Genomic DNA, 24,998 nt, shown 5'->3' on the forward strand with positions numbered 1-24,998 from the left:
GCATGGTCAGGCCTACCTTTTTTTCGGTCACCACAAAAAATAAAGAATTAAAGGCCCTGTGAGGAGTTTTGAACTGGCTGAGAAACAGACTGAAAATGATACCAATGCCTCTTTATGACCTTCAATAGCAAACAAGACCATCAGCAGCAACACTGACACCTTCTCTGTTGTCATTTTTAATGCCTGAAACCGCCCTGAGGGGGTAGGTTTCAGACCATGATGGACATCTCGCTTCAGAAACAGCCTTTATTTGACTGTTTTCATGGAAAATAATCACATTGCCTGGTAAAGTTGACTGTTAAAAGACAACAGGATGAGGTTTTTGTTGAAAACACTACTTTTGCATGTATAGGACAAGAGATAAGAGGTATCACTTTGTCCATAAGGGGGCGCCAGAATCGATGCAAAACAAAAGTTCCTCACAGCAGCTTTAAAAAAAGAAAAAGAAAAGCCTAAATAAACAATACATATGTATTAGATTAACGTATATCGTGTTATCATGAAGAAAAAAAACAGCTTTGTCATTTCAAGATGAGTTAATCCATTAGGGGGAAAACAAGCTGTTATCCATAGGAGACAAGGAAAAAAACTTGAGATTTAAAAAAAAAAAAAAGAAAAATTAAAAGTAAAGAAATACAAAAGTTGAGATCTCAAGAAATCATCTGGAAACTACTCATTATCACATGCAAATGTAAGAGTTAAAATAAATGGGTGCATGTCTTCTGATGGATTTTTGTATGTACCTCTTGTGATGAGTGTGAAACCCTGACATGTCATCTGCTAATCCAGTTTGTTGGAGGTTCAAGAAATTTCCATTTTGATGCTCAGAGTAAATTCAACAAGCAATCAAACAACTATATAGAAACATCTGCCCTGTAAGTAACTCCACCTGTAGTTTTCAAAATGATGGGATTTTGTGCAAAGTTGGTCCGAACAAGTATTCCAAGTTACAGAGACTCCAGTAATGGAAACACTAGTTGAAGTTTTTCAGAGGTTCATTTTTAAGTTGAAACTGATATTTGCATGAATTTACTGATATGGAGAGGAGGCAGAAATCTCTTGGAGGATAACACTCGGATGGTAAAATAGACCTGGGTAGGAATATGAAAAGGTTAAGGGGAAGTCCACTTTAATTGTGTCTTTGTTTTATAGAGCACCCTTAACCAGCACTGAGATAAGGGTTGAGCAGTTTTTTAATACTCTGACATTAATCATACACTATACCTTGTTACAGTTAGCCTCATGAGTATATTATTTGTCTAAAATTAGCAATAACACAAAAGTCAGTAAACTGAAGAACATGTTTCATTGGGCTCTCTGAGTCAAACATGCACGTCACTGAATCATGACATGCATTACACACAGATCATTGTCCACCATAATCTAATCCATGTGAAATGTGTGACATTTACTCATCTGCTTTCGCCACCCTGAAAAGAAAGACCACAAACATCATGTGAATGTTATAAAATCTTTATTGATACTGACAGTACTAGAATTTTGAAAGGAAATGCCTGCATGTTTAAAAGAGGTGTCAGAAGGAGTACATTAACACTCAAGTGGCAGGGAATCTTCTGCTGTGAAGGAAACTTCTTTGGTTTAAGGGGTTAACTAAGGGAACGGTCATGAAGAAGGAACTTTTCTCAACAAAGATGATGTTAAACATTTCTACCTGGTTATCCTGTAGAATATGAGGCGTCTCTAACAACAGGAAATAGTTTTCACATATGACCTACATTAAACACGATCATTTCAAGACAACAAAATAACATTTTTAAACAAATCTGGATACATTTTTAGTTAGCAACATTAGCAGAGAGCAGTATCACCAAAGTAATACATTTGCTTGATTAGGCAGAGATAAGTCAAAGCAAGTCACATTTTAACCTCTAAAGTACACATAATGTACACAATAAGCCTAGTGTTCCATCCCTTTTCAGTGAGACGATTTGTACGAAGAAGAATCAAAAGAAGAAAGCAGACTAAACACATTCAACACAGTAAACAAGCTTTAACAATCAGTTATGTGTAATTATTGATATTCTCCCTACAGTTCTTATTAAGTAAACTGGCAGGTATGTTTGTGTAAGACATGAAGTAATATAAGGCTGTAGGAAATATGTATGCTATTCATGTGCACAGATTTCCTCCTGTTTACTAGACCTCAGTAAAGTATGTGATATTGCATAGCCGAAAAAAAAACCCTTAAAAAACATCTGGGTCCTCTCACTCATAACCCATTGTTCCATCTAAAGTATAGTGAATGTTATAGAGTACAGGTATAGGAATCCTGCAGAGCTAGGTATTGGTATGTAAACTCGCCTACAATGCATTTCAAGACGTTAACAATTTCAACTTCTTTCTGCCAAGCTGTGCATTTGCCAAACCCTGAGGCAACTTTGATAGAGTTTTTTTTTATCATCCTCTCCAATAACTGCTGTCCTCTCTTACACTTCCAACACCAACACTCCTCCCCCCCTTCCACCAAAAACTCATGCCCAGGAGCCTCCACAGGGGCAGAACACCTGTGGCTCCACCCTGTCTCAACAAGGAGGGCCAAGACCATGAAAAATGGTCCAGACAGGAGTCATCAGTCAAATCTAGGAATGTTGTCCTCTACCTTAATCCATCTCTCTGACCTCTCTTGTATCTGGATACCTGGCACCCGGTATCTCTCACTAGATTATTTAAAGGGAGTTATGGTATCTCTAACTAAGGCTAAGATTGCACTATAGATGTGCAACAACACTAAGGACACTTTTTAGAAACTTCAAAATCTGAGGTTTCTTGTGAATGAATACGCACTTTATTCAAGCCTAAACTATTTGTTTCTATGTTGCTGGTATCAACTCTGTCTCCTCCGGAGATGTAAAACAAGCATGCATCCAGGTATGTGCACTATCACTCAAATCTACCAAAAGATAGGAATCCTTCCTCTCAGGAGTGAAACCACTCATGCCAGCTTGTGCATGGTGAAGGCACTGAAGAAATATGTGTTTGCATTGAGGAGGAGGTCATTTAGTGATGGAGCCCTGATACTGTTTCTGTCTTAAACACATAAAACAGAGGAAACATTTCACATGTGATCTGTGTGATCAGTGGAGGCCTAAAAGAAAAAAACACCAACGTTTCATAATGTAACTCAAGAAAAAAATTAAAGATGCAGATGATACTTTATAAAGTACACACACTCAAGGCAGTTATCATAAAGTGACTAACTTAAGGTGTATGTGCTCTGAATACATAGAGAGCAGTGTGGCCTAACATAGAAAGAGACACAATTATTCCTGTACATAAACATAAAAGGTTGCCCTGCAGACGAGACAGAGGGCAGAACAAGTCATATTTAGAGCATCATTATTACCGTCAGTAGATTTATTGATTTCACTAATGTCTGATCATCTAGGGCAGCTTCCAATCTGTATCGGTGTCCTTCAATTGTGTCAGTACGATTGAACACAAACTTGTTAACTGGTTATTTGAAATACATTTCTATTTACTTTTCATTCAATTTGATTTGTGTGATCTACAACATCCAAAGAATACCATTTAAAATGATTATTTTTTTTATAATTTTCAGTCCCGTGTGGGTTCATCGTGACTTTATTGGTAATCACAAAGTAAAGTACTTTGATTTCCCACATACAGCGTATACTGTTCTAGGTCAGTTGTCAAATCATGAATGACAAACTCGACATCCCAAAAGAAGTAATTGAAGACAGAGCCACTTGGACAACTGGAGTACAGTCACCTGTTAGTTAAGATTTGGGCTTTTTCTGCACAGGTCTAAAGAGTTCAGTAAACAACCTCTAGTCCGCTACAAAACACCCCAGGATCTTCTTAATTTAAGCCCAGAAACTCCCCATTCCAACTGTTGCACAACCAGGCAACACACTGCCTCAAACAGGCTTTGGGCAGAGCCGCTGTTGCCAAAGATTTACTATTTTTCACAAAAAAACACAAAGAACAAAGGGGCTATTTGTCAGTGAGGAAGAGGGCTCCAGAGACAGACAAACAGAGCAGGAGGGAGATAGTTGGCCCAGCGCCCTGGAGATGTGCTGCTATTGAAGAGGTGGGCACCCGTTAGTTGGAATGAGTTATGGTGTACTGGCGTAATGCTGCTTGCCTTGGACTCCTCTGCAGGGTTTAGGAAGCACGTGCACTGGGTTCTGGTGCTCTGTGAGGTCTAGTAGCAAACCATGCTTGTGTAGACTCTCCCAAGACTTTTAGACCAGGCTGGTGATGATCAAAGGAAGTGTTACAGGGTGGTTCTCGGATGGGCATCTCAAGTATGTTGATCCTCAGATGGACAAGAGTAAGTTGGTCCAGGGATGCACCACTCGAGCATGTTGGTCCAAGAACGGATGAATCAAGCTATTGGGTCCAAGGATGGACTACCAGAGGGTGCTTCAAGTGTAAACGGGTGCATGTAGTGTACAGGGGTGTGTGGTGACGATAACTATGGGTAATGAGCAAGGAACTGTGAAATCGAGAACAATGTAGGCCGGCTGTCTCTCCAAAAATGTAGAACTTTTGGGAGAAAAAGAAAGATCTGGAAACTAGAGTTGATGCTTGCTACAATCAAACATATTAAGACACTTGCTCTACAGCAACCGTTGCTGTGGGCATCTGGGCATCTGCTGCTTTCTCAACAGGGCTTTTGTGTTTTGCTTCTTCGTCCTCCTCTTCATCCTCCCCAATAATTTCATCATTTTCTGGCACTGCCAGGCCCGCAGAGCGATCACCATTTATCTCACATTCCATGCTGGGAGCCTCACCATTGATAGCCAGCCCGGCCTTCATACTATCTGGGGTGGAAGGACGAAGCATCTCCTGAATTTCCTCCACCATGCCCTCTTGGGTGTGCACCTCTGCTAGGGGAATCTCTCCATCAAAGCTATCCATAGTAGGAATCTCCACATGGGCTTCTCCCTCAGGTGAGGCCACTTCTTGTGTGGGAACTTCCCCATCTCTGACCTTCTTCACGTTGAAGGTCATGGGAGACACTTTGAAGGAAGAACTCTTGGCAGTCGGGCTCTTGGGATGGTTAGGGGTGAGGCTCTTCTTGATTTTGTCACGCTTCTCTGGTGGAACGATCTTGGTGGAGATCTGGGTCATCTTCTTCTCGAGGCTCTGGCGGGAGAAGGCCTTCTTGAGGCTATCAACCTTCTTCAGGCTGGAGCGCTTGAATTTTTCAGCCCTTCTCTCATATGGTCGAGAAGGGCCTAAACCAACTCCTTCCTCACACACATACAGCTCATCTCCCTCGTTGTGAGTGGTAAGAGTCTCATCTTCATCAGAGGATAGACTAATGGTCTGAAGACCCTCCTCTCCAGTGCGGCTGCAATCAACAGAGCCAGCAATAGATGGAGTAGGATGGGTGGATTCTGCATCATACTGGCTTGGTTGCGGGGTCTTGAGGGAGTCTTTGACCATCACACTGGCTGGGATCTCGTTGTCTTCCTGTTAGGAAAGAGGACAGAAACAAGTGGATTTAGAATAGAGTCACTTAGATTGATTATAAGGAAGTAATTTAACAAGGAACAGCCTTATGTCATTCTTTTTTGAGATGGACCAGATCGCCTTACTGGTCATTCATAGCCAAGATGTCATTTTTACTTCCAAACACACAGGTGTTGTGTTAATTTCTGATAAGGGTTTCGAAACTCCAAATAGGCAAAACATTTAATACACTTTGCACACTATATATTTTGGTTTGGTCTGCCTGGTAAAGAGTGAGGAAACCAGTCTCTGCATGCCTTACAAGTTCTCTCCTCAAGACATCTGAGGAATTCCATCTGTTTCTCTGCAGGAGTCGCACACTCCTCTCAATTTTCTCTCAGTTTTTTTTTTCTTACCCCTCTCTGCCTTTAACCCACCCTCCGTGAACACAGAGACGACAGTAAAACAGAGGGAGTGGAGAACACTAGGTTCAGGATCAGTTTGCTACGCCTCACTCCCCTCTGCCTCCCTCTTACTTGCTGCTTGTCCACACGCGCACAATCAGGCAATCACACACATGCAGGAGCACACATACACATACAATGTTCCACTCCACTGAGGATTTATGACCTCCAGTCCCCACCCCCCCATTGCCCCCATCCTTTCACACCCAGGAGTGGAGTGAAGGTGCAGCCTCAGTGGTTGACATACTCCACTACACTTTTGAAATTCTTGTAAAGAGAGACCCCCTACTGACATCAGCTCGAGTATAAACAGTAGATACTTGGTTTTTGAGTTCACTTAATGCAGCACAGTGTACAGCACCTTATTGCTAAGGTACAATACTGCATTTATCTGAGCACTTTGCAAAAATACTCCCATTTACCCACAGAAAATAAAATCCAGGGGCATTTTTCTCACATAAAACCTTTAAACTATCAGAAAGAATCAGCTCTGGAGGAGGACTCATCCTTTACAATGATCCAGTCTCTTAAGTATCAACCATAGACTGTATAAAATATGGACGTAGTATCCGTGACGTCACCCATCTGTTTCTGAAGTGCTGTTTTGAGGTCACTCATTGGCGGGAGCCATATTGCTGCTGTCAAGCGATTGTGATGTAAAGAGGCGGGCTTTGAGCCTCCTAACCAACAGCTACTGTGTTCCCACCTGTCAATTAAGTCATCTGTACCTCTCGTAGGAAGACTTGTAATCTCAATATCTTCAAAATTGCCGCGTTAGAAAAAAAATCATCACTCGTACAGTGTGTGTCGATTGAGAAATGAGCTATCCAGACTACACTCGTTTTTTGAACCAGACTGTAAACATGTTTATTTCTGCTGTAAAGATCGTCTTCTTTGAATTGGTGTGTATGTGGTTTCTGGTACTTCCAGAGCCAGTTTCAAGTGGATCCTCGATGAACTGCAGTTTTTAGTACTTCCACATTGGACTCATATTTTTAGACCGGAGGTTGCCGCTTGGCATCAATATGATGTCTTTCAAGACATATCTGCATTTTAAAAAAGTATATAGTAACAGAATGTAAAGGAAAACAGCGGTTTAAAAATCACCCACATGTCCCGTATGAACATTTACTAGTTCAGACATTTCCCACATTTCATTTCACTGACTGAAACCGCTGTTTCAAAGGTCCTCCAGCTGATGTCTGGATAAGTTTGCATAGCGTAAAAAGCGATGACTCAATACTAAGATTTGAAATTTAAACTGTACTTAGTCACATGTCAGCGTTTGGGATTGTCATATTTTGGATGTTTTACCTCACTGTTGTCATTTGTCATCACTTTTAAGTACCCATGAAGGGCCCAGTCAGCCCATGAACATGTTGGAATGACACTTGTTAAACAATAGTAGTTTTTGTGTACCATGCTTGTAAGAATGAGTCTGTAACAAAGCATGAATGCATTGCAAAGAACGCAAGTCAGTCGTGATGCATTGCTCAAAGTTAGAGGATGCCTTCAGTTGTTGAAAGAGTGTGCAATGCATCTCACCAACGGTGTCATTACGCATACTGAAAGACTGGGCCAACCAGATGGTTGAGAAGATTCCTCCATCTGTCCTTGTCTTTCGTAACCAGTACTGTGACTGTAGTCGTAAGGTCGTTGGGATTTTACCTGTGATCTGTCACCGTTAACTTAAACTAACTCAAGACACTTTGGTTGAAATTATATCAGAGTATAGCTCTGTACATGAGATATGAGACCGTGATCGTAATGTGTAGTAGGGATGGGCAATGATTATCGAATATTCGAATATTCGTTCACTCTGTAAAAATCGAAGAGTTACTTTCAAAATTTTCTCATTTCAAAAGTACAAGTTTTCATTGTTTTTAGAAATATCAACATAAAGAGACAGACGCTGTCAGTGCCCGCTACTATCAGCACCTCGTCCTGCTGCTGGTTACCGCGACTGCCACACAAACAGGCTGTTAATGGGACAGGTGTGTGTGTGTGTGTGTGTGTGTGGAGGGGGTGAGGAATCGAATAATCGTCGAATAGATGCCAATGATTATCGAATAGTATTTTGGCTTGAAATGCCCATCCCTAATGTGTAGATGGCTCATAAGTATGGGGGCCGAAGGAAATACTTTAACATTGATTTAAGTCTGATTATATACATCAATATTATGTCAATACCTACACAACATTTAGCCAATCACAACAGTGCCAGGTGTTTCTCAGTCCTCAAACCCCTTCACATAACTGTCTGTATTTATCCTGATGACCTCATCCCTGTGTTTGTCAGATTTGAGGCAGTTTGAAATGACCACCAAGGACTATGTCTGATCCACAGTGGTTCATAGTTCTCTATTTAGACACCAAAACAATTCTACAGAGCATGAAATGCCTTACAAAAGCCTCTTTTTACCACCTTGCAGACACCTGATACCTCTTGCCTTGATTCCAATCATGCAGGCATGATTTGCAGTTCAGGTGTGTGCCAAGCATGAGTGGTATCAACCGGTTAGAGCTAATAAATCTGTCAGCATGTTTTTAAAGGCAAACATTGAGCTACAGAACAGGGCCAGGCTGTCAGGAGAAGAACAATAAATGTTTAATCACACCATATGTAGTACAGCATGTTAAATACAGTATATAGGTGTGTTATATCACATATGGTGAGCCTTCATTTTCTGAGGTTCCTGATAATAGAACCGCTTTTCTGTGCACGTTGACAGTTTGCAAGTTCTGATTCAGCTCTAACAACCACCAGGAGCATTATTATCCCAACAAAAGCTCTGAGTTGTAACACAGAGAAGGTTTGATACTTCAAATCTGAAAAGACAAAGGTATCCCCTTGAGAAACAGCTCTGGTTTCCACCACCTCTGGTTTAGCTGGATTCTAATTCCTCCCTTTCAGTTTTGTTCTCTGTTGATCCCTCCAGTCAGTTCACTGTAGGTCTGACTCTGCACCACACCCACAGAGCGCTTCAACGTGTTCATACAGAATCAAATCAAAAAGGCGGGAACCGTTTGTGTGACAGGTTTTGTAATGGATATGAAAGATGTCATGTAGAAAAACCGGGAAAGTTGGCGGATGATTCAACTCCAGATTTTGTGCTTATACAACTCTGCTGTTTTTACTTTTAAAGGTGACATATCATGCAAAATTGACTTTTTAATGGTTCTTTACCTGAAATATGTTTCCCTGGCATGTCTACAAACCCCCCGAGAATGAAAAAATCCATTCTGCCCCTGTTCTGATTTCTCCACCTTTCTGTAAATGTGTGTGAAACCAGCCGTTTCAGACTTCAGTGTTTTTGTTACGTAACAACAATATCCGGTCTGTCACGGAGTCAGAGCTCGGAGCTTGTTCAGCCCATAGACTGTATAAAATAATACTGAATCCCTCCTCTGTTTTTCATTCCCTGCACAAATGTGTGCTAACAAGGAGCTTAGGAGGGAGGCATGCTAGTTGTAGGCTGTCTTAATAAACACAAAGGTCGGTTTTACTCCCCACGTCTGCAGATTTGAAGATCTAGTGGATGATTTTTATTTGTCATGGATAAGTGCTAGCGCTAATTAGCATAGCCACATAGCTATATGTTCGTAGCTGTAGCTGTAGCTGTAGCTGTAGCTGTAGCTGTAGCTGTAGCTGTAGCTGTAGCTGTGTACCAAGACACACGTCTACATACTGACAAATAAAATAACAAGAAACACTAAATCTGTGACCAATCCTTCAGAAAGGTCCTGCTGCCTTTCTGGCAGAGGTTCGGTTTTACTCCCCACGTCTGCAGATTTGAAGATCTAGTGGATGATTTTTATTTATCATGGATAAGTGCTAGCGCTAGTTAGCATAGCCACATAGCTACACGTTCGTAGCTGTGTACCAAGACACACGTCTACATACTGATAAATAAAACAACAAGAAACACTAAATCTATGACCAATCCTTCAGAAAGGTCCTGCTACAGGCGCCTCTCCGTCAGGATCAGATTCTGGATCAGATTTAGAGGGTTGAAGTAACGTGATCTCTGAGCAGCCGTGTATATTCAGCCAACATGTAAACATTAGATCAACGTGCTGGAGAGCCGAGGCACATCCACTTCCTGAGGGGGCGTGGTCAGAGAGAAAACAGACTGTTCTGATGAGGAATGAAGAAGAGGACTTTTCAGGCATGCCAAAATCTGATTTCAAAGTGTTTTTTTGAGCATAAACTTTAAAGACATGTTTTGGGGACCTCTTAGACCAATATATGTTGATGAAAAAAGCGTGATATGTCCCCTTTAAGTGTCATAGGATCAGCATGAAGTGTGAGATAGCTTGTGAGGATTAAGCACCCACCTAAATCTGACCAGTCATGAATAGATAATCAGGGCCAGTACGGCCTCACCTGACCCTCGGTGGAGGATTCCCAGATAATCAACATTAATCTTTGCTGATTGATCAGTGTTGTTCAGGTTTCTAAAGAATCAATCTTAGATACCTCCGCTCCAGTCTGGGCATGCCATAGACGTTGTGATTAAGCCCAAACATGTTTGATACAATCAGTGTGGATACTGGAGCGTGGGAGGCAGAAACTCAAAAAGAGCGGTACTGCTGCACACTGTACACACCAGCTGCAGTCACACCGCTTAATTACTCTATTTTTTACTGAAATTGAAAACTGTTAAAGTGAATACCATCACATTAACCCTCATCCTACAGCGTTGACTTCATCCAGCTCTTTTCCCATGTCTTTTATTTGTTTTTACAAGTTTCTGTGTTTACCTGCTCCATTAGTACAATAATGCAAAATGAGTGTGTCCCCAGTTTAACCCCTAACCATCTTGGCAAGCATGAAACAACAAACAACAATCTCCCTGAATACCATTTGACCTAGGTCTGTCCTGAGAGTGTGTGAATGTATGTGTGTGTGTGTAGACACAGTCTGGCACTTTTCTCTTGGGAACCCTGTTAATTAATGTATCCTCTAAGCAAGCACTCATTAGTCCCTGATAATTTAACACGTGTGTGTGCATGTGTGTGTTCCAGGATCAGTGTGTCTTTGTGTGCAGCAATGTTGGAAATCCGCCATTGTTAAAAAACAAAACTGTTTAAGAGTTCAAGTTGAAAGCAAATTAAAAGACATTTGGAACCAACCAAAAAACAAAGTTAATGCAGAGTGACAGTATGTTTGTTTTATTGTAACTAGCACATGCTTCAAAGATTTTTTGGAGGCTTATGTAATGAAGTTCAAGATCTCATTTAACAGTTGCATGGTGGAATTGTCATCTAATTGCAAGTCCTGCTAGGTGTTATTAAGGCAGAGCTTGTGTAAGTCAGTTCACTGGAGTTCCTCCTCTTTTCAAACAGAGGAGGATCAGGGCGGGGCAGAAGGGAGTCTCTTCTGACTGAAGGAGCTCAAACGGGCTCACGTTTCTCTGTGAGTGTGTCTCTGTTTATACAATATATGTAGGGATACTCTATACTATTGCTTGTGCATATCTTCTCTCTCCTTTGTTTATGTGTCTCACTGGTGATACCCTGACTTTTTATCTGCTGCCACCAGCACGTCAAAACAGTCTTTTGGTTTCATTGGCTTGTGTCTGAATACCTGCTACCCTTAGGGCCCCCCTGTTAACCTCAGCTTTGTGGTAACTGCCTGTTAGCGAGCTTTAGCATTCTCTCATGCTAAACTTCAATGGTGATTATGTTGTCTCGTGCGTATGTTAGCTAGGGATGGGCAATGATTTTAGAAAATTTGTAATATTCCTTCACTTTGTAAAATTCGAAGAGTTACTTTAAATGTTTGCTCATTTTAAAAGTACAATTTTTCATCATTTTTACCGGTGCCTGGTTGTAATACGGTATTCCCACCAGATGGTGGCTACAGAGCGTCTTAAAGCTGTTTACTGACCGCGTTAGCAAACAGAAGAAGAATGCTAACCGCATTAAACAACAGAAGAAGAAGAAAACATTAGCGACAGGCGCTTTCTCTGTTTCTGAATCTCACACTACTACACACGTATTTCCAGAGACTGAGCATGGCTGTAACATGTAAACACACCCGCCATGCTGTGTCACAGAAACACCAACATATGGATCGAGATCATAGACTGTAAATAAAAATGGACAGCGTTGCTCCGCCTCTTCCCGTTGTACAGTTCTGAAGCCAAAAAATCCCTCTCCTGGGCGCAGCCATTGTGCAGCCAGAGCCTGTGAAGCCTTTGTAATAAGCTCCGCCCGACAGCGTAACGTCACAAGATGCTGTGTGTTCTTTGAAGTTTCGTTCTACGGCGGCTGTGAATCAAAGGAAACCCGGAAGTAAAACCCTGTTTTTTAAACTCTAATAACTAATGAAGAAGAAACTTTTCAGAAAAAAGAGGCCTTGAACACAAAACAGTCAAATACTAACTACATATCACCACAGCATACAGATGTGAGAAACATTCGTACGACGTGTATTTATTTTTTAAAGTTTGACTGCAGCCCCATTCAAATGAATGGGGGTTAACCAAACTCCCACACAAACGGGCTGTTAATGGGACAGGTGTGTGTGTGTGTGTGTGTGTGTGTGTGTGTGTGGTGGGGGGGATTATTCAAGTGATCGTCGAATAGATGCCAATGATTATCAAATAGTACTTTGGCTTGAAATGCCCATCCCTAATGTTAACATGCTGATGTTCGCATTTAGCTTGTACCATAACCCTTGTTTGTTATAGCTTCAAAGAACTGCATGCAATGACTGTTTCAAGCCTTATTCATGTATCAATATATTAATGTGTATGCAGACATCAAAGTAAAACAGTGTCAGTACAGTAGAGAACTGAACTCCACTCGTCATACATGAAAAACTCCAATAACTCCTTGTTAAAGTTTAATTAAAACTTGCTGTGATGATGAAACTGCACCACAGCATGTTAAAACTATGGCGTAATAGCCCCATACTATTTCACAGGGAGGCTGATATACTGTTTATTATTACTGCCCCGCCTTTCTCATACTTTACATGTTATTATCTCATATGTACTGTACATGTTAGCGTGGGTGCATTTTATAGCGAGATCTTCATCAGCTGGTACCATAAAACTCCTGGTGCATCCCCTCCCAACGTCAGTCTGCAGCTTGCTTTGAGATATCTTGACATTCCTGCAGGCCAGCTTCATCATGTCAGACTTTTCCTTCCACTTTATATAAGTTTGACTCAAGAAAACCAGATAGAAGTACACTAAAAAAGGAATATGAACACTTACAAATGTGACACACGCAAGACATGAAGGAAAGCTGCCTCTTTACAAGTAAGAACCCAATACTGTATGTTTTGGAGATTTGCACATGAGCAGTTGTGCGAAGATGTGTGCAAGCAAATTGAGCAGGTTTGTTTTCCTGACCCCTGAGATGATTGATACAGGTTTTTGTATTTCTAACAGGTGAGGTTAGTGCAGGTGTGTTGGCACAGAGTGAAAACACCAGCCATTACTAAAGCCCACAAATACATTCATGAATCAGTTGTTTCCTATTGTTAAGTTGCTGAAATGTATTTGATTACACAATGAGTAAGACAAAAGGCTCTCAGAGAATTCAAGAATGAAAAGCTCAAATTGGTGTTGAAATGCAGACGTTTTGGCACATTTCAAACAAAGGGCTAAAGACAAATCTCCAGTTCTGAATATTTCACCTTCTTCTTCTCTTAATCCCTCCCCCACCACAACTACACAGCCCCTGCAAATTCTCAAACACTCTACCTTATCGAGTGAACAGCTGCAGACAGGTGAAACCTGTGGGATTGTGCAAATTTGCCTTCATCTGCATATGCTTTGATTGCATCCTTCCTATTACAGTACACAGAGTTGTTTTAAAGATCACCTCAACCCAGCTTGTTACATAACATCTCAACCCTTCCACCCTTAACCTAATGTGCACGAGGAGCCATCTGTGGATTGAGGAAGGAAGGAGGAAAGGAAATGGAATGCTGCTATTTGTCATGGGACTGGATAACATGATAAACTCTCACTGTACTGTACTCAGAGCATGGGAGTGTATACACTGCCTTGTGCTCATAAATGAACTTACAAATATTTGAAGTATAAAACTGAAAAGGGATCAAGTCATTGCCTAATATACTTAGTATGCTCATATATAAAAGAAGCATAAATACTTTATCAGCATGTCTTGCCAATTGTGAATTATTCCTAATACGCAAAGCTTTGCACAACAAGTTAGGGCATTCATTCTCATTCGCACCCCTCCCTTATCCGCCTCAGTAAAAGAAAACAACGTGTTTGCTGGCCTTCCATTTTGCGCAACCACACAGCACAATAACCAATTCAGAGGCAATATAGTGCTGACGCGGTGGTAGAGAGAAGATCATAGAAATCCAGAGAGGATCATTTCTGATGACATAAATGATGACGCTGGACGTCTGGAGAAACATGGTCAGCCAACCAATAATTTACATGATGGCAGGCTGTGCACTTTGGATGATGACACGTTTAGTATTCCCCGACTTATGCTCCCTGATAATTAATTCTTATACGGTATTCACTATAATAACCCCAGGGTTGACTGGACCATTGCACTTCTTGTCACTTACTGTACATTAACCATATCAAATTGCTAAACTTGCACTTCCTTAGTGTGTCATGCATTATATCCTCTGCCCATGCAATACACGAGTTTGAATGTTTTCAGCAGTGCCACTGTAAAAATGACCAGCACATTAGAAGTTGTTTTCGCAGCTGGTCTTACCCTGCTCTATGATAAAACTAATCTCATTTAGGGATTATGTTCAAATCTCTAAAATCCCCCTTTGCACAATGCTTCATTACAACCCAATCGGCACATTTTGGGAACCATTGTTCAACAAGGCCTGTGAATCAGGGGCGTGTTTGATAAGGTTACCACCAATTGTCACAATGTTTACACCATTTGGAGGTCAAAGGGTATGAATATTCTCAGTCAACATGCTATCGCAGAACATGTTTTTATTTTCAACTTTTATCTGATAGCTGAGAAACAACAGAGATCCATCATTACAATTGTTTTCCCATTTCCTGCAATGGATGTCGTGTCCTTGGCAATTAGATTGGATGGACAGTGAGGTTTGAAAAGTCCAGAGAGAGCAGACATGTGGGCGGTTTACTGAAGTCTGATGACAGAGAAAATAAGGGAGGTGATAGGAGGAGTCAAAAGGGGAGAGTTGGTTTCAGTTTAGTTGACTGTATAATGGGACCTTGAGCACTTTTGGCAAAACACCAGTAACTAATCTCCCAATACTGGTTTTAGGACTCCCTCTTTGGTAAGCAGCCTCCTGCACCGAACAATTCATCCTGTTTCTGAGTGCTAAGAGAGAGAAAAGAGAAGTCTCATTGAAAAAGTGCGAGTTGGATTGAAAAGGTACATGTGAGCACAAGTCTGCAAAAGAGCTTAATGTTATTATCGCATTAATACCTGCGTCATAATAAAAAACATGCTTAAAATGTGCTCTTGGCAGTTCAGAGGAAAACAAGTGCGATGCATGATGGGATATGTTTGTAGCCCAAACTGTCTGAAGAGTTGACACCATGCTGTAAACACAGATTTCTCTAAGTTCAAATTGTATCATTGTGATAAACATGGAACAGGAGGATCAGACTTTGTGAAATTTCTCATCACCTCTCAGTAACATCTGTTAAAACTGGCCTTTCACACAAAGAATCTGCAGTTTCAAACTTGCCTCAGAGACTGAAAAGGTTGAGCGGACTTGTCAAACCTGAATGTGACATCAGTCTGAAGAGAGAGCAGTTCAGTTAATTCATGCTAATCCACATGCAAGCTTTTGCACACTGAGTTTGCAAAACTAATTTTGATCTCTTATCCAAACTCCTGCTGGTGGTTACACAACCTGTTATTACTGGTCGACAAAAATAGAGCATTTCTGCACTTTTGTCTCTTTCCTCTCTATATTTATCTCTTTGCTCTTCTTCCCTCTGTATTTTCTGTTGTCTGAAAACTCGTAGGGATTATCTGAGGTATGAACCCCAAAGGGAGAAAGAGAATGACAACAAAGCAAGAAGCCCCGCGGTAAACAAACATCATTGTTCCTGATGTAAAGCAAGCCTTAAAGGCTGCATAGTATAGTTAGACTATTATGACTGAGACCAGTTTGACTCTTAAGAGCTTTATCTGACAGTAAGTCTGTAAAAACACGTTGACTTTCACTTTGAAAAGCTTTTAGCCTGTAAAGGACAAAATGAATGACTGTCACATCCTTTGTGCTGATGTGGACTGACTGTGTCTGGTTAAACAAATTTAACCACTTCACCAGAGCAATCAGAGATAGGGCTGGGCGATAATTCGATAACGATAATTATCGTGATATCATTTTTCTCAATATAAATACGACAAATGTTCGATAAAAAAAACTGTAACCTGTAATTACACCCCCCAACCATTGGAAAGGGGGGCGGTAATGAGCCTTCAACGCTAGTTGCCACCCAACATTAGACAGAAGAAGAAGACAGCATTGAACAGCCAATCATGTCGCAGGGTGAGAGGTAGGCGTGGCTTAAAGACGTTTGGAGCAGAATGTAAACACAGCTGAGGCGAAGGACAGCGACACGGAAGAAAACTCAAAACCTAGCAGCTCAAACAGAGTCGTTAGTCTGACACTGAGTCGACTCTGTGTTAACTATTAACTTCATCCACTTCATTAAATCTACTTTCAGGATGTGGGGAAAGGAAGAGCACAGAGACTACTTCTACTGTGAACACGTTTAATGTCCACCAAGACCGTAGGACAACTGAACACTGAATAACCGTGATGCATTCACTGCACTGTGGGAAACAACATCACTCTGCCTGTAACCCTTAGTAACCTTAAAGGGGAGAGCCCAACTCAAAACAATACTCTATAAACTGATACACAGAATACAGTTTGATATATCTTTGATTTAAATTTAAGTCAGATCATGAAAATAAGCTCAACCTGAGAAAAATAAGAATCTACAAACTAAAACTAAAACTAAAATCTCATCTTACATTAAAGACCTGCTTCCTGTTAGCACTGTCAGAAATGATGGATTCAAGAAGTTCATCAGAAAACTAAATTCAGATTCAAACAAACAAACTGTCTGATTTCTTCAACTTTCACTCAGGAAGAAAAATCTGACTTTACATTTAAATGAAATAATGATTTGATATTAATAATGATAATTATCGATATCCACTGATATGAAATATTTTAGCGTGATAACGCCAGCGTTCAATATCGCCCAGCACTAATCAGAGCACACACATGCAGATGTTAGTCTGCAAGGAGGACTGCAGGCTTGGGTTGCTAGCTCTGCCAATGTGACATCATTTATCTGCAGACTCTGTGATGCCGTGTTTACCACTTTTAAATAAATGGTGCTCAGTTTGGACTGTTCCCTGAGTGTTTTCTCAACTTTGCTTTACCTTCGACCCACTCTGTTTTATATGATTTTAATATCCATTCAAACAACTATAAAATTAGTCGCTTCAATACGTCCCTAGCACCTAGCTATTACCACATTACTGAAGCCCTCCTCTTTTTTAGGCTAATAAAAATTGTGTTAGTGTTTGTTCTCAGTGCACGGACATATATTAACGTCAACTGTCCAGTCCAAGTCCTTCATAGACAACGACATGTTTAAGGTAATGAAAGGTGTCTAGTATACTTTTCTTATCTCTTACACTACTTGCCAGTGACAAAAAAGAATCACCTCAATGCAACCACCCAACCTGAAAAATGCTGTGTCACTTAGTGTGTCATTACTGAACCATGGGCCCAGGATGGCAATCTATTTACCTACATCCATTATTTCTGTGTTTCTGTTTCTGTCTGTTTGTTCTTAGTAGAAACAGCTGGATCAGTAACAGTAATTGGCTTGTTTCTTTTAATTACACCCTCTTACTTTAAACATATCCCTGGGTAAAAGCTTGGAACCAAGTCATTTTGAATGCACTGAAACAGCTAGCACTGCTTTGGGCTATGAACTGGTGCAATATATCACCAGGTTGGGACACAGCAAATCTGAGCTGTAGCCTACAGCCAGCGGCCTGCTCCAACCTGTGGAGAGGGATTTGGTTTTATATTGGAATATTCCGCACTGAACTCATGCAGAGTGTGCACTACAATCACACTCACATATCTAATTACCCCTGAGCATTGATACCTATAGTAGAAAGGTTTATATTCAAATCGTTCAAGAACTAAGCACGCTGTTTCTTTTACTGTGGCTCTCTCCAGTATGGTTTTAAAATTTTTAGTAGGAGTTTAGCTTGTACTTTGTCACGTGTGATTTGTATGTAGAGGATCGGAGCCAAATGGATCTGTTATAACTAAACACCATTTATTTATAGGCCATTACTCCTTTTCTACTCCAGAGTGCTTGGTGTCATAAACCAAACAGCAAGGCTCGGGGCGAGGCTGGGAACAGAACTACAAGTTTGTGCTCCATCTTACAGTGTAAGAAAAACAGCCTTTACTTCTGCTGAAAGCTAAGATTAAGTCACAACCTTTGGTCAAGTGTTGATTCACAAAAGCACAATGATGACTGGTAGCAAAGTAAACAAAATGACAATGACTGAAGTTAACGCAATCACTCAGAACTATACAACCCTTGCAAGCAACTGCTGCACTGAGTGACAGGTCAGGGTGTGGTGATAGTCAAAGCTGCACACTGGGAACTCTACGGTTTAGTCTTTTAGCTGGTTTAATAACTGTTGATAAGTTCATGAAGGAAGAATGAGAAATAAAAGACAGCTTTGGCTGCAGTCCATTCACTAAGACTTGCAGTCACTGTGTTTAGTTTGGCCTGAAAGCATGTTTCTATTTCCGTGCCATGGGATATGAATGTTCTTTGATAGAGCGCAAGAGAAGGTTGTCACTTTGTGATTAGAGCTCCCAAACACACAGACAATCACCAAACATCCTTTTCCCATTCCACCCAAAGACCCACAAGACTCCCCTCTCGCTGCTCAGTATCAAACAAACCTAGATCCAGGCCCTTGTGTGCAAAGCTGTAGAACAAATGAAATTCTTCCAGTGCTAGAATTCAATTTTCCATTGTGGTTGACTTGATTGTGAAGAAATTCCACGGAGAAATAAACACAGATAAGTGAGGATAAAGATCTCTTTAGTCATAAAAGACTTCTGCCACCGGAAATGCAGTCCACGTACGGCACATTTCATGCCACAGTGATAAGTTGTAAGATCTCTGGGGTGATGATTGATATGTGAACTCTCAGGTAATGAGCCTTTGAAATCAATCTTAATCAGAAAACAATCTGCAATACATTTCTAAACAGTGATTACAAAAACAGTAGATCCACTGTACATGCTGGACTCTCACTTGGCAGAGAAGCGTGTGTGTTCTGACTCTGCGTGTGTGTGTCTGTGTGTGAAAAAGAAAAGGCCAAGAGTGGGCGGGGCCACGAGGAGACAGGAAAGCACTGGTGCACAAAAACAAACAAACAAGGCCTAAGCTGCGGTAATTAAGTCCTCATTAGTCCCTGTTATGTACAGGGGCGCAGTGGAGCGGCAGACGGTGCTGTCATTTCAGACAGAAGCTAAAGCCCGGACCTAGTGTACCCCTACTCTGTGCGATAGTGGGCGTTTACCCACGAACTCCCAGGTTTTCCACCTCAACTGGCACATACAGGGTGATGAGTGTTCTGGATCAGTTTTGAAGAGAGGGGCGTGTGGGAGTTGGGCCCCTCTGCCAATAGCGACAAGGCTTGTGAAGTGCATTTGAGGCTCTTGGGTGTGCAGCAATGTGCGTTATCAAAGAGAAGCGTGAGGCTAGCGGTGTCACATGCTTTTATCTAGTTTCAGGGAATCAGGGCAGGTGGGCTTGACCAAATACAACAAAGCGTCACACGCAAGTTGCATTTTGTTTCAAAGACAAAAAACAGACACAGAAACATTAGTCAGCACAGAAATCAAAGGACGTCAATGTATGCACTAAAAGATATTAGAACCAGGAGGAGAAAATCAAGCAAAGACAGATCCTGAGAGTAGAAGAAGAGACGAGATGAGGCAGGTAGTGATAGACTCAAAAGTCAACACAAACTAAGGGAGGAGAAGAAACAAGGCCTGCACTTAGTTCTTTTATTTCCCGCTCCCCACAGGCACGCAGTCTCGTTTACCTGCACTGTAACTGCATACACCTGACCCGACACACAAGCTTAACATCCAATAGGCAGGTTGCACGCATGCACATGCTGCACACACACGCCCCGACCTATCCCTGCTACACCCATCTACAAATCCTCCATGCTTAGTTTGCACAAAATTAGAGGGAAAAGATCAAGTAAGCAGAAGTTTGATCAGCACTTTTCAAAGGGGCCCATAAACAACACAAAACTCTTGAGTTGATACACACACTTAATGCATTCACATGATGCAAAAAGAGGGGGACATTTCTGCAGAAAACACAACAAGAAAAATCGCATTAGAGATTGCATGTAAGGCAAGCAAAACCTTGCACTCTCCCCTCTTTTCACAGGATACATTCTTTGGGTTATAAAAAGTGATTCAGTCAGATTGATCCCCGGTGCCTCGCCTACAGACACACAGAGCCACCTTGTACATAGTGAGGTCTTGGCACCTGTTGCATTTGAACAACAGAGCTTCAGTACCTGGGAAACCAGATAACAACGGCGGTTAAGAGCTCTCAGCGGCCCAGGCTGTGTCAACAATGCCCCCCCCCCCCCCCCCCCCCCTCTCCTTTTGCTGTCTGGGCATACACTTGTGCGCACACGCTCAGACGCACCCACACGCACATATAAGCAAGAAAAAACACGCACTCACTCGTGCAGAGGCAACATGCATGGATCATGCATCTGTCATTAACAATGTGGATCTTTCACAAATATAGCATCACAAATGTTATTCAGAGCATACAGTTTTCAGGTTGAATTCCACCTTTTACCTCCTTTATACATGGAGGAAGGTAAAGCTACATTTATGTCTTTGGAGAAGTGAGACATGGGGTATGTAAGGATATATCTCTCACACTTTCCACTTGTAATTTCCCGGGGAAATTGGTATGTTTATGGTGTTTTAATGCCAGTATTAAGTTTTCCCTCACAGGTACGATACGACAGTTGAAGTGGAGGATCCATCTAAAAGCCATCTGTCTGTCTGAATCATGACCGTGGGGTGTAAACAGATCCAGTCAGAGTCAGTGTCTGAGCCCTCCTCTATTATCCTCTCTAGCTCCATTCCCAGACACACCCATCTACTCTCTCTCTTTCACACACTCACACAGTGGACAAGAGAGCAAAGAGCTTACACATAAATGTGTGTATCTGCAGGTGTATTTGGAAGAGTAAGAAATCAGCAAACATCTCATTTGATCGTGAGTGAATTGAGCTCTCCAGGTTGTGTAAGTCCTGCTCAACAAGTTCTAAGTGTTGAAAATGTCAAAGTGCTGTTCGCCTGCAGCGATATCACCTTTCAGTGCCAACCAGGAAGACATCCAAACACGCCCACTACTGCAGTCAAATACTGATGCAAATATGACGTACAACCACACACTGGAATGATTCCACATTAGGATTTTGTGATGCAAAAATATTCAATGCAAAACACTATTACATGCTCGGTCATTCAAGGCAAAATCTGTCCACTGACCATTATAAAGTTGGGGAAACAAGAGATGGATGAAAAGAGACTGGTCAAACTTTAGCAGTGTAAGAGGAGACATTGGACAAAATGTTAGAGTTGAACCTACAAAGATTCCAGGTAATACATTTCCCAGAATGCAACCTGATAGTGCCTTTCAATAGAAGCTATCAAGTTGCCTCCTTAATGCCAGCATAGCTGTAACCCCACACCTCCAGTTTGTAACTCAGGTGACAAATTTAGCCTATATCTCAAGCCCGAGCTCAGGTAACCCTGGTGACATCACTATGACGTCACCACAGTTTTACCCCCCCAGGAATTGCCACAAGACATTACAGCACTGTTTTCACTAGGAGTGCACAGATCAAACCTGCACATATGTGATGTCAAAGCATTTAGAAAAGATAGTTTCCACCTAATCCTGAAACAAGTCAGAACAAAGACTGAAGGGTTTTGTCTCCTAACTTGCTGAGTTGACAGACTGAAATAAATTAGAATGGCGTGTTAAAGGCACTATGAGGAGTTTTTCACCAGCTGAGAAACAGACTGAAACCAACACTGATGCCTCTTTATGACCTTCAAATGCAAACAAAACCAGAAAACAACAACACTGATACCTTATCTGTTGTCATTTTTAATGCCTTCAACCACTCAGAGGGGGTAGGTGTCAGACCACATAATTGACAATTGGCTTTAAAAACACCCTTGTTTGCATGTTTTCATGGCATATAATCACATTGAGTGATACATCTGTCTGTTAAAAGACAGAAGGTTGGAGTTTCTGTTGAAAACACTCCTTTTGCATGATAAGAAAAAGAGATAAGAGGTATCACTTTGTCCACTAGGGGGTGCCAAAATTGATATAAATCAAAAGTTCCTCACAGCAGCTTTAAGGCAGGTTTTTTTTTTTTTTACTAATCCATAAACTACTACTTCTTATTTCTGATACTGCCTTAAAGGTGAGAATAAAGCTCATGAACAAATCAAAGTTTTAAGATTTCAACCCTCGGAGTATGGGACTATCAAGGAAGCACCTGAATGCAGCATTAAATGAATGCCCCTTTCATGTTTTAACACTCACACCACATGGGTCACTTTTAACACGGTAGGCCTCATTTATATCAAATGTTACGGTGCTACTTGTTCCCTCTCTCTGTCCCTCACCTGGAAGATGAGCACTTTAAAGTGGTTCCTCTTCAGCAGGTGGTTGTGGTTCGCCTCCAGCTTCTTCACCTGGACCGCCTGTTTGTCCATGCGCTCCCTCACGTCCTTCAGGTGGCCGCTCACTTTGCGGGAGCGCTCGAGCAGCTTGCTGACGCTGTTGGAGGTGCTGACGTGGGTCTTGGACAGACGGGTGACATCGCCCTGCACCACCTTTACTGCACCCTCCAGGTCTGCTTGCCGCTGCTCCATGCGGTGCTGGTTCTCCTGCACGGCCTCCAGCATGTTCACCAGTTTGTCCAGCAGCGCCACCACGGTGATGGCGCTCACCTGGCCGCGGTCTACGGGGCTGCCCGGCACGACTGAGGACGGGCTGGTGAGACCTTTGAAGCCCATGCGGGACAGGGTGCTGGTAGGGGTCGGAGAGGACGGGGCGGAGGACGGGCTGAAGCTCGGGATGAGGAGCTCCGGGTTCTCGGGCTGCGATGGGATGGTGTGGGTGCTGCCAGAGACGCTGCTCTGCTCGGCGCGGGGCGCGTCTTCTTCCATGGTCCACAGGTGGTCAGATGTCCCTCTCTGATGGATAAATCACCTCAAACACAAAGAAAAAGAAGCTCTTCTACTCGCTCTGTGATGCTGCTGTCACTTGCTCCAGCTCAGAAGTGCAGGCAGAGTGTTTTACTTCTTTATCTTACTTCAGCATCCACGCCCCTTTCTATCTTTCCCTCTCCACACACACTCACACACTCACACACAGGCACAAACACGCTGTGAACTTTCAAAACACCTCCCCTGCAAGCCAAAGGGAGGGGCGAGGTTGCTGTGGAAACCGGGCAGGCCGAGCCCTCCTGACAGAATAGAGGTAGAGTTGTTGTGTGAGTGTGTTCTTCCGTGTGTGTGTTTTCATGTGACTACCAACCATTCCACTTTGTGCATGCCTGGCTGCATTTGTAAAATATGTGAAGGCTACTTTTGTTTACTGCACTCGCTGCTGTGTTTCTCTATTGTACCAAAAGTGGTGGACTGCATTGTGATGGCTGATGTGTGTGAGTGTTCCTGTGTGTCCCCAACAAAACAATAAAATACACATCCAAAGTAGTGCTTCGTGTTTCTGTGTGTTGCAGGAACTCTGCTGAATTGTTTCCACTGCTACACTTCAGGCTGCAATAAGTTATGGCCCATATTTTCCTGATGTGTATGTGTTTGACCCTGTGTGTATTTGTGTGTGTGGCTGGGTGTGAGTTCCCCTTTCCTCTCCCCTCTTGTTTTCGTGGCATGGGGCACACTGACATGGAAAAGTGGAAATCCCTGTTTCAACAATGAGCTCATCTGCACCCTGGCATGATGCCCCCGCCCCCCTCTCTCTATCTCTCTCTCTCTATCTCTCTCTCTCTCTCTCTCTCTCTCTCTCTCCCTCTCTCAATCTTTCTCTTTGTCACTATCGCTGTAAATATTTAATTCACTGTAACACAATCTCTCATTCAATCTACCACGTTTTAAAATAGGCCCAAAATATGTGGTGTGTGTCAGTGTGGAGGGAAAATACTGACTGGGTGTCAGCACATGTTCATAAAGAGAGAGAAGCGTCTGTGTTTATCTGTGATATGAATTCCAACACAGAAAACCTACTGATGGGAGCTATGAGAAGAATTTATTCCATCACTGCAGACTGTGGAAAACATTCAAGCCCACTGATTTTTATTGGATTTTCCCTGATATGGTAACCGCCTGGTCAGCTAGCATTCATTCTAAAATCAATACCAAGTACTCACACTCTTAAACTGAGATTAGGCTTCCTGCTTCTGCCTGTGTGTGCACACAAAAAAGACACACCTAAGAAAAACATTAAAATGTACTTGCAGAGTTCAGAGTCCTCCTCAGGTCCAAACCACATCGATACCAGGTGTGGTTTTCAGAAAATGAACCACAGTCATCATGCAGTAGCAGCTCAGCTCTGCAGAACTACAGAATTAGTTTCACATTTTTGTAAAAACACGTTTATTCTTTCTTACTGAGGGCTAGAAAAGAAGATTGATGCCACTCTTCTGTCTGTGGTTGAAATACAAAGCTTTATAACTCCCTGAAGAGTTAGCAGCTCAGCGTGGCCATGCCCGTAATAATGCATTACTAGGGGTGTAACGATTCATCTACTACTCACTTATATTCCCATGATCCGACTACATTGATCTGTGCTCAGCAGGTTGGCATTCCAGACAACATATATGGATCTAACATCGTTTTAAAAGGTAATACATCGATTGTATCCATACTAGGAAATAACACATTGAATTTAAGCACGGCAGACTTTATATGGATGTGTTTTT

At 42.0% G+C, this 24,998-nt stretch overlaps 1 protein-coding gene across 1 annotated transcript; it reads right to left on the reverse strand.

Annotated features, from left to right (window-relative positions):
• Nucleotides 1-1,457: 1,457 nt before the first annotated feature.
• Nucleotides 1,458-23,504, reverse strand: LOC117820181 (caveolae-associated protein 2-like). Its single transcript, XM_034693869.1, has 2 exons — nucleotides 22,678-23,504; nucleotides 1,458-5,463 (listed from the first exon to the last, which is right to left on the reverse strand). The coding sequence occupies exons 1-2, from the start codon at nucleotides 23,221-23,223 to the stop codon at nucleotides 4,591-4,593; spliced, it is 1,419 nt and encodes a 472-aa protein (XP_034549760.1). The 5' UTR covers nucleotides 23,224-23,504; the 3' UTR covers nucleotides 1,458-4,590.
• Nucleotides 23,505-24,998: the final 1,494 nt, after the last annotated feature.

The sequence above is a fragment of the Notolabrus celidotus genome, chromosome 10 (genome assembly GCF_009762535.1).
Source record: "Notolabrus celidotus isolate fNotCel1 chromosome 10, fNotCel1.pri, whole genome shotgun sequence".
Taxonomy (NCBI): Eukaryota; Metazoa; Chordata; class Actinopteri; order Labriformes; family Labridae; genus Notolabrus; species Notolabrus celidotus.

Excerpts from the sequence above, each read along its gene's own strand:
- LOC117820181 (XM_034693869.1), bottom strand. The coding sequence starts at position 23,223 with ATGGAAGAAGACGCGCCCCGCGCCGAGCAGAGCAGCGTCTCTGGCAGC. Across the intron at positions 5,464-22,677 it reads TTAAAGTGCTCATCTTCCAG|GAAGACAACGAGATCCCAGC; the intron begins GTGAGGGACAGA and ends CTTTCCTAACAG.